Source organism: Corylus avellana, chromosome ca4 (genome assembly GCF_901000735.1).
Source record: "Corylus avellana chromosome ca4, CavTom2PMs-1.0".
Lineage (NCBI taxonomy): Eukaryota > Viridiplantae > Streptophyta > Magnoliopsida > Fagales > Betulaceae > Corylus > Corylus avellana.
The window spans coordinates 23,516,084-23,527,128 of record NC_081544.1 but is presented as its reverse complement, the minus strand read 5'-3'; the positions used below and the strand labels follow the sequence as shown (position 1 = coordinate 23,527,128).

Below are 11,045 nucleotides of genomic sequence, written 5' to 3'. Positions count from 1 at the left end.
TTATTATGTTGATGTGTAAAGGTTTAGTAGTTATTAATTTTTTTAAAAAATTTATTATTATTATTTTTTTAACAATGGCTGATTAAAGGACTATTACAACCTTATTGCATCATAATAAGATAAAAGTGAGATAAAGTTGTTAGATATTTTCTTTTCCATTAAACAATGGTTGATAAAAAACTGATTGTCATTACTGCACATCATGAATAAATTAAATAAGATATTTCTTTAGTAATAATCTTGTCCACTTCAAATCTAATATCTAATATCTAATCTTATCTTCTTTATATGGGTAGTGCTAGGAAACCAAACAAATAAACCCGGAAAAATTTCTAAACTGACGTGGCAAATGTTTTTAAATAAAAAAAAAAAAAAAAATGCAATTCTCTCTCCCTTGTCTGCCACGTCAGTTTGAAAATTTTTCTGGATTATGTTGTTTGGGGGAAAATGTATAATAAGTCCTTGAGTCAACCCTCCAAAATTTAAAACTCCTTAAGTTTTTTTTTTTTTTTCAAAAATTTACTCCCTGGATCAATTGAAATGACAATAAAATTCCTGCCGTCAAAATTTTTGAATAGCCGTTAGGGACACTATAAACACACCGTTTTACTTGATTAAAATATTCATTTTTAATTAATTTAATTTCAAAAATTAAATCTAAAAATTAAAAAAAAAATTGAACGGTGGCCAGGGGTGGGCCACCTCCCAACCCCTATGGGGTGGCCGCAAGCCACCCCAAACCCCCTGGCGGTGACCGCAAGCCTCCCCTTGGGTGGTTTGGGGTGGCTCGGGGCCACCCCATGAGTGGAGGGGTGGCCCACCAAACCCCCAATGGGGTGGCTGCGAGCCACCCCATGGGTTGTTAGGGGTGGCCAACGGGCCACCCCAAACCCCTGATGGGGTGGCCGCAAGCTACCCCAAAGGTGGCTTGCGGCCACCCCATTACCCTTCATTTAATTTAATTTAATTTTTTTTTAAAAAAAAAATTAATTTTTTAATCATGTAAAACGGTGCGTTTTGAGTAACGCTAACGGCTATTAAAATTTTGGTAACCCGAAATTTTGTGTCATTTCAGGTGACCAGGAGTAAATTTTGAAAAAAAAAAACAGAGTTTAAATTTTGGAGGAGGTTATTCGAGGACTTATTATACATTTTCCTCTGATTTAGTTCTCTGCCCATTTACTGTATATATATGGGAGGTGCTAGACTTCTAAATAAATTTTCTGAGAAAAACTTTACAAGCGATGTGGCATAACATGATTGGAGTTTTTCAAAGAATTTGAACTTTATCTTATATCCCGATCATTGTTGTGCATGGGTTTGTTAAAAGTTTTTTCTCTCTCTTATGCACTCTACGTCGATTTGGAAATTTTTAGCGTTCGTTTGTTTTGGCTTCCCTATCATATATATATATATATATATATATATATATAAAAGGAGAATCTTGAAAACAAACAAATTTTACAAGAAAAACTTTACAAGGTGATGTGGCAAAATGATTGGATATAAGATGGTTCAGAATTTTGAAAAACCATCATGTTAACCTGATAGTTCAACAAAGAAACTTTATAAACTTGTTTAATAATACTCAATTCAAAACTCTTACCATGTCAATTTGAAAATTTTGGGAGTTCGTTTGTTGTTTGGCTCCCAACATACCCATATATATATATATATATATATATATATATATATATATATATATATAAGAGATATGATGGGGTCAAATTGAACCCCATCTAAGACCAACTTTTTTGTGGACATATGTTTTGATTTTTTTTTTTTTTTTTTTTTTAATTTTAGTTTTGAACCTGACAAAACTCTTATGTAACTTTGTGCAACATAAGTAAAAGTTGGGTTTTAGATTAGGCTCAGTTGAACTCCTATTATCTCTCTTAAGTTAGAGTAATTTTTGAAATCTTTCTTATATCCTTCCAAGAATAATGTAACTCTTAAAATTAAAAAAAATGACATTTACGTTTTGATAAGTGAACCTGTCTAAGTAGATTAAGTCAAAACATCACATTCTACTTCTCCCAAGTCTCTCTCTCTGGTACGCTTCTAGCTTCTTCTTCTATAGTGTTTTGGATTTCAGATATTTGTTTCACATTTAATTTATTTGAAAATTTCTACTGATTTTTGGATTCCAGACACTTCTATAGTGTTTTGGATTTCAGATATTTGTTTCACATTCAATTTATTTGAAATTTTCTACTGATTTTTGGATTCCATATATATGTATACGCAGTGGCTACGTAGATCTGCAAGCAACGTACGTGTCTTTTAACGTAATATATCTATACAGTACTGTTAGCAATGATCTGAAATATATTTTGTCCTTTTTTTTTTTTCTTTTTTTTTTTTCTTGGCTGTGGGACTTTTGGGTTCTGATAGTTTAAGAGGGAGAGAGAGAGAGAGTATTAACGTAATCTATAGATGGTGCCAAACAACAAGCAACAAATTAAATACCTTAAATGTGATATTTTGAAAATCTTGGAAACACATCGGTTCCAACTACTGTCATTCGATCTTAAGGCTTTCAAGGAAAAAATAAAATAAAATAAAATCTAAAATTCTCTTTCTTTTTTTTCTTTCTTCTACTTTCTGTTTCTTTTTAGGCTGTAAATGGTTTTATAACGAGGCGTCATTCTCTCAACTATTTTTTAACTTCTGTTTTTTTTTTTTCTTTTTTTTTGACAAATCTAATGGATCTACACAAAAATTCAATGATAGATTCACCAACTATACAAAGATGGTTAAAAGATAATTGAAATAATGATTTTTATCATTCATCTTTGATAATTGTTAATCAGAAATTCATGTTTGGACATTGATCTAGGGTTGAAGAATTTTATTATATTTTATTTTTTCAGACTTTGTTGGTTTAATTATTCAACAGTACTCTTTTGTAAACAATTTGTAATATGCATTTAAAGAATTTTCAAGTCTTCTTAAATTTTTATTTTCTATATTTTTTTTAAAGCATTAGTTTCTAATAATATATTTCGCTTTAGTAGAATTTGCAGAAGAAGAGACAACTGTTTTCACAATTTGTTGGAGGAATATTATTATTTATGTTTGATTTCTTATGTGTGTATGGTTGCTTGAATTAGCGTTTATACACAATTTGAAATTTAAGGCTGGTGTAGGAATAATTATGGTACGCTATGAGCAAAAACTATACATACATCAAAATGTAAGTACTGTAGTCTGAATTCCCACCATCTTTTCTTATCATGCATATATATATACTACAAAAAACTGAGTATTTAATAACGTATATACATGTATTAAAATTCTTTAGTGACGTGTCATTGTGTAACACGTCACTAAAAATATTTGTGACGTATTAGTTTTAACCCGTCACCAATTAGCGAGGTGTAAAACAAGAAAAACATGCGAGAAAGTGGTTCTCATTTAACTTTAGAGAAATTTACCCCATTGGCCAACAACAGAAAACTGAGCCACAAAATCTGTGACTGTAGTGAGGGGTAAAATTTGGAATGCGCGAGTCCGTAGAAAAGACAAATCAACGCTGGAACCATTTTGGCCTCAAACTCACAAGTGAAATGCAGCGGTGCTTGTGAGGGCCACGCCGCGCGCTTACACCATCATGTACGTGGACAAACCAACCCATGCACGTGAACCAATGAGCTTTTCAAAATATACAAATATCCACCCCTCTGCCTGCCCTCGCACACTATATATACGCACCCATACTCTCGTAGAAGTGCAATATCCACACTCACAAATAGGCATTAATTCCAAGCTCACATTTCTCCACTACATAATTTAGCATTTGTTCCACTAGCTAGCTAAGCATTCATGATGACTACTTCGGCTGCAATGCAATCCTGCTTCGCCACCCCTGTGACCCGTTTGGCCACTGGGTCTGGGGTGAACCAGTTTCTTCCCAGCACTTATGTGCCACGTTTGCCTAGGAATGCTACCATGCGTGTGCGGTCCATGGCAGAGGTACGTAGAGTCTGAAGCTTCTCTTATTATTATTATTATTATTATTTTCCCAGGTTATAGCTTAACTAAGTAACGATCACATGCTGATTGATGTGCAATAAATGATCCTAACCGTCTGTAATTCCTTGGCTTACAGAAAGACAAGCAAGAGCAACCAACACCTAAACCTAAGGTACGTATAAATAGTACTAGTGCTGTAGGATATATATATATAACTATTTGTACACCGTTGTACCATGCATTTTGATTTGACAAGGTGTTTTGGTATGAGCAGATGAGCACGAACTTCTCTGACTTGTTTGCATTCAGTGGGCCCGCACCGGAGAGGATCAACGGCAGGCTAGCCATGGTTGGCTTCGTTTCTGCGATGGCGGTAGAGCTATACAGGGGCCAGGATGTGTTTGCTCAGATATCCAACGGCGGGATCCCATGGTTCGTAGGAACCACCATTGTGCTATCGTTTGCATCTCTGATTCCTTTGTTCAAAGGGGTGAGCGTGGAGTCCAAGTCAGACGGGTTTATGACTTCAGATGCTGAGATGTGGAATGGGAGGTTTGCCATGTTGGGTTTGGTTGCACTTGCCTTCACCGAGTATATGAAGGGTGGAACCCTTGTGTAGACTCTGACTTTGCTACTTAGAAGTAATTCGAACCGATGAATAAAACAATATAGTTCCATATATGTAATTCTGAAGCAAATAGTGTAAACCAATGTTAGTAAATCAAAGCATACGAATTTATCATTTCAAATGGGACCTCTCTACATGCATGTGCCTTTTTTTTTCTTTGATGACGGAACCTCGACAAAATGCACAAATGGATTGACACCTTTGGGGAGTATTTTAGTGAGCTTATAACATAGCATACGGAGACATCACACACAACAGTCCACTCTCTCTTCCTTTTCTCTCTTGTGAGGCTGTGTGTAATAACCAGAACAAAAAGACCCATGTCCTTTATATATATAGAATGACTATGTTAATTGGCACCCAAAAAACAAGTTCAATTTGGTGTCAAAAAACCTAATACAAAGTCTAAAAGGAAATCTGAGATCGAATCCCAAACTAAGAGTAAAACTAACAGATTCCATCGACTTAATGGGATGAGAGTCACCACATCAATAATTTCCACTTTGACTTGAATCTCATTAAGTCTAACAATACAAATCTCCTTTGCCTCCAGCAAAGTCCCTAAGTGCTATCACAATCCATAACTGACACTCAAATCAATCCAAGCATTCTTTGAACTTGAGCATAGAACCTAATTCAAACAGAACAACCAGTATTTGTAGAAAATCCTACAATTTAATTAATTATTTGTCAAACCTAAACAAATAAAAGCAATTTAAACACATTTTATCTAATTAAAATTCAAAACGTGGATTTAAGCATTAGGGAGAGATATGAACTGGGTCAATTTTAACCGGTTCAGTGTAAGACTAACGTATTTTTTTCTTTTTTGGGAGAATCCTAAACATATTAATACACATATTAAAGTGATTAAACGTTTTAATACATAACAATTTGATTTGTATTATTTGTTTCCTTATTTGATTTGGACATTAATAATACTTAATATGTTGAATAATTTATATATGGAAAACTATTAACCGGTTAAGTGAGAGACCCTATACGTTTTTTTTTTTTTTTTTTTTTTGGAGAATCATAAACGTATTAATATAGATATTAAAGTAACTAAACGTATTAATGCATAATAATTTGATTTGTATTATTTGTTTTCTTATTTGAATTGGACATTAATAATAATTAATTTATTGAATAATTCATATATGGAAAATTATCGAAATATAATTAAACCCCCTTAGTTAAGCTAATTTAATGTCCGGTTTTTTAAGTAAAAAGCCGGTTCACTCTTAAAAAGTGATGGGTTCAATATGCAAATATATATTATGTCTTAAAAAAACCGGTTTAGCCTTTAAGAAAAAATGAGTTCACGCCACATGTTGTAATTTTAAACCATATATATATATTCAACCCACAAGTTTAAAAGTAAAAATTAAGGAACATATATAATTACTAAACTTCTATTAGAAAAGATTATAAGTTAACTTCATAAAAATGTATCCAGATACTTACTTGTCAAGGTGGATCAACTGGAAACAAATTTATGGCTTCTGAATTGAAGCTGAATCCACTGAAGTAAGGGTGTAGGACAGAACAAAGGAATCAATGACACATATATTATATATATAAGAACCGCATATAGCAGACAAATGGAAAAACTAAAATCAATAACAAGATGCATTAAAATGGGCACGTGACCTCCAGTTTATTAGAAATGAGGAATGAACCTCCATCGATACAACCCTCCAGATATCAAACAGGAACTCCAGCAAGCAACATCATATTGCAAATTACAATCAGCAGTAAAGCAGAACAACACAAAGCCCGGCCGGCCCGCTAAGCTTTTTTACATGCATGACTCAACGAACGTCCTCAGAAAACAAAGACAATCTGCAATTAGGCTGAACTCAAAATTTTCCAACTACTGCATAACGCCAAGTTCTCCTTAGTCCTCTTGAATCGCCCTTTAGCAATCATTCTTGCGCCCTGATTTCCCAAGTAATTCTTTTAACATTCTCCTCTTCAGTTTTGGGCTGATTCCCATGTTTAATTAATGTTGTTCCTTTGCATCCACAATTGGTGGACAACATCCCCTATGCTTAACCGGCAGAAGCTCATCTTCATACTTCTCAAATTTTTAATCCCCACTCTCATGTAGGACGACATTAATTAGTTTGCGTATATTTTCGGTGAAAACAAAAATAAGAAAAATGTCAAAAATAATATTGGAGCAGCATTGTTTGATCAGAATTTTACCCATTCTCAGACATTGAAAGTACAAAAAGAAATATTTGTCACCATTCGAACTAATTGTCAATTATATTTAATTTTTTTAATTTTATTTTATAATTTTATTTTATTTTATTAGGATTTCATTTGTAGAAGATTTTATTTGATTATAACTTTATTTCTTTTCCTTATTATCATTACATTTACTTTAATTATTTCATTTACTTTAATTGTGTCTTGGTGATATTTATGTAGATTTCTCCAAGTACATTTCTTCGAAGGACCCACGCGTGCCGTGTACCGAAGAAAACTCGAGAACGAGTTTTTTTCAAGTGGGGGTGTCTGATGTAGGACGACATTTACCTATATTTTTGGTGAAGATGAAAATAAGAAAAATGTCAAATAATAAATATTATAGCAATGCCGTTTGATCAGAATTTTACTCGTTTTCAAATAATGGAATTAAGGACAAAAGCAAAGATTTGTCATGATCCAAACTAATTTTCAATTATATTTAATTTTCTATTTTAGAACTATGATTTTATTTTATGTGATTAGGATTATATTTGTAGAATTTTTTTTATTAGGACTTTATTTATTTTCCTTAATAGGATTAGATTTACTTTAATCATTTCATTTCCTTATTTAAGTTTTCTATTGCTACTAGGATTAGACTAATTCTATGAGGCTTACTTGTGTCCTACTAAGAATGATATGACTATTAAAATTACTATTGGGCTTGTGATTGATCATTATTGAATTTTGATCAGAGGGTGATTTTAATAGCCACATCATTCTTAGTAGGACACAAGTAGGATACAGGTAGGCCTTCTAGAATTATTCCTAGGATTATGTTTACTTTCTCTACAAGTTTTTTTTTTCTATATATATATGTGTGTGTGTGTTAGTTTGTTATGTAAAAGAGAGACTTAATTGAATTATTATCAATTCAGAAAATTAAGTTTTATCTTTCTTAAGCCTACGAGCTTGTTTTATTTTTGGGTTAGAAGACGCAAACGCTTCTGATTGTGGTTACTTAATATTCCACTATGTCAAACTCTATGATATCTTCCCAACTAATACAAGGATCTTTGATACTGCAAATGTTTACGGACATAATCATGATATATATAACGAGATCATGATTGGCAAGGTATTGTTACTCTCTAATCCTATTGAAATGTTAGATTGTATATGTTTGTTTGGTTGACATTCTCATATTAGTGGACAAAGTTAATTATATATCTTGTCCTTTTAGGCTCTGAAGCAGCTTCCTCGATAAAGAATTCCATTAAGTATACTCTACAGAAAATTACCCCCAACTACAGAAAACTGAGCCACACAATCTGAAAGGGGTAAAATTTGGAATGTACTAGTCCGTTGAAAAGAGAGATCGAGCCTGGAACCATTTTGGCCACAAACTCACAAGAGGAATGCAGCGGTGTTTGTGAGGGCCACGCCGCATACAGCATCATGTGTGGACAAACAACGAACCCACGTGAACCAATGAGCTTTTCAAAATATATATAGGAAGACGTGGATCCTAAATATCCACCCCTCTGCCTCCCCTCGTACACTATATCTACGCGCCCATACTCTCGAAGAAGTGCAATATCCACACTCACAAATAGGCATTCCAAGCTCACATTTCTCCACTACATAATCTAGCATTTGTTCAAAGCTTTGGTCCAGTAAGCATTCATGATGACTACTTCGGCTGCAATGCAATCCTACTTGGCCAACCCTATGACCCGTTTGGCCACTGGGTCTAGGGTGAACCACTTTCTTCCCAGCACTTATGTGCCACGTTTGCCTAGGAATGCTACCGTGCGTGTGCGGTCCATGGCAGAGGTATGTAGAGTCTCTAGCTTCTCTTATTTTTTTCTTTTTCTCAGGTTATAGCTTAACTGAGTAACGATCACATGCTGATTGATGTTCAAGAAATGATTCTAACCGTCTGTTTCCTTGGCTTACAGAAAGACAATCAAGAGCAGCCAACACCTGTTGTAGCTACTCCACCACCGATACCACAGGCGCCACTTAAACCTAAGGTAGAAATAACACTAGTGCTGTAGGATATAACCATTTGTACACCGTTGTACCATGCATTTTGATTTGACAACGTGTTTTGGTATGAGCAGGTGAGCACGAAGTTCTCTGACGTGTTGGCGTTCAGTGGGCCCGCACCGGAGAGGATCAACGGCAGGCTAGCCATGGTTGGCTTCGTTGCTGCGATGGCGGTAGAGCTATCCAGGGGCCAGGACGTGTTTGCTCAGATATCCAACGGCGGGATCCCATGGTTCGTAGGAACCACCATTGTGCTATCATTTGCATCTCTGATTCCTTTGTTCAAAGGGGTGAGCGTGGAGTCCAAGTCAGAAGGGTTTATGACTTCAGATGCTGAGATGTGGAATGGGAGGTTTGCCATGTTGGGTTTGGTTGCACTCGCCTTCACCGAGTTTGTGAAGGGTGGAACCCTTGTGTAAACTCTGATTTTGTTAATTAGAACCGATGAATAAAACAATATAGGTCCATGTAATTCTGAAGCAAATAGTGTAAATCAATTTTAGTAAATCAAAGCATACGAATTTATCAATTCAAATGGAACCTCTCTACATGTTTTTTTCTTTGTTTGTTTGTTTGATGACGTACGGGAACCTGACAAAATGCACAAATGGATTGACACATTGGGGAGTATTTTAGTGAGCTTACAACATAGCATATATGGTGACATCACACACAACAGCTCACTCTTTCTCTTCCTCTTCTGTGCGGCTCTGTATGTAATACCCTGAACAAAAGGAATCATGTCCTTTATATATATAGGATGACTATGTTGGCACCCAAAAAACAAGTTCAAGTTGGTGTCAAAAAACCTAATTCAAAGTCTAAAAGGAAATTTGAGATCAAATCCCAAACCAAGAGGAAAACTAACAGATTCCATCAACTTTAAGGGATGAGTGTCACCACATCAATAATCTCCACTTTAACTTGAATTTCATTAAGTCTAACAATACTAACCTCTTTTAGATGCTTCCACCCAAGTCCCTATGGGCTATCACAATCCACAAGTGACACTCAAGTCCAAGCATCTCTTGAACTTGAGCATAGGATCTAGTTTAGACATAATACCAAGCTTCTCTGCCAATCCTCTTTGCCAAACAACTTTTATGGTTGGCTCTTTCTTTCTATAGACCGATTTGCACCATTTAGGCTCCTTTCCCTCGAGCAATTCTACTGATTCCCAAGTTTTACCATTCTGTAGTGACTCCTCCTCTTTCGGCATGCTATTCAGAACGGACAATGAGTCTCCACTACCAGTTATCAGAGCAAAAGAAATCATGTTCTCAAATCCATACCTCTCCGGTGCTTTTAGATCACAGTTATCTTTGTCTCTAGCTAAAGAATATGACTTTTATCGGTGTTGTGAGTCTCTTGAAGATTCTTCATCATCACATTCATCCATGAGTGAACGTTGTTCATCAAGCTCCACCTCTATGACCTGTTTCCCTTTCTGGTTGTCAGTCGATGCTTCATCCTTGTCATTTCTTAACATACTGGCCACCTCATCAAACACCACGTCTCTGCCAAGAATCTTTTTCTTTGAGATTGGATCACAGAGCCTATAGCCTTTAACACCATATTCCAAACCAAAACAAATACACTTTCTTAACTTTGAATCTAATTTCGACCGTTCTCCACTTTGTACATGAACCTATGTAGGACGACCAATATTCTCAACACAGAATAATCAATTGGTTTACCTAACCATACTTCTTTAGGAACCTTGAATCAATACCTACGGATGGAGATCAGTTGGTGATTAAGCAAGCATAATTAACTGCATCAACCTAGAAACTCTTAGGCAATCTTGCATTCAACCAGCTCATGCATCTCACCCTCTTTTTTTTTGTTCTTTTTCTTTTTTTTTTTCAGCAGTGTTCTGTTCATAATTTTGGCAACTTCGTTTTGTTGTGGAGTCTTTCTAATTGTGAAGTGACGAGTAATGCCTTATGTTTTACAGAATTCCAAGAATGCAGTGTCTTTGTACACTAACCCATTGTCGAATCTCAGATACTTCAGTTTTCTTCGAGTTTGATTTTCCACCTGTGCCTTCTACTGCTTAAAGATGGTGAAAACCTTTGATTTGTGTCTCATAAAATAAACCCAAACATTTCTTGAAAAATCATTAATAAAATTGACAAAATAATGTGAACCTCCATTTGACAGCATCGCCACTGGTCCCTAAACATCTGAA

The 11,045-nt window shown here is 35.0% G+C and overlaps 2 protein-coding genes across 2 annotated transcripts; both read left to right on the top strand.

The window, feature by feature from the left end:
* Positions 1-3,733: 3,733 nt before the first annotated feature.
* On the top strand, positions 3,734-4,717 carry LOC132179075 (early light-induced protein, chloroplastic-like). The gene is made up of 3 exons (XM_059591703.1): positions 3,734-3,975; positions 4,112-4,147; positions 4,250-4,717. Exons 1-3 carry the CDS (start codon positions 3,826-3,828, stop codon positions 4,592-4,594), a joined length of 531 nt encoding a protein of 176 aa, XP_059447686.1. The 5' UTR covers positions 3,734-3,825; the 3' UTR covers positions 4,595-4,717.
* A 3,667-nt stretch (positions 4,718-8,384) lies between these two features.
* On the top strand, positions 8,385-9,389 carry LOC132178987 (early light-induced protein, chloroplastic-like). The gene is made up of 3 exons (XM_059591587.1): positions 8,385-8,638; positions 8,764-8,838; positions 8,929-9,389. The coding sequence occupies exons 1-3, from the start codon at positions 8,489-8,491 to the stop codon at positions 9,271-9,273; spliced, it is 570 nt and encodes a 189-aa protein (XP_059447570.1). The 5' UTR covers positions 8,385-8,488; the 3' UTR covers positions 9,274-9,389.
* The last annotated feature ends 1,656 nt before the right edge of the window (positions 9,390-11,045 follow it).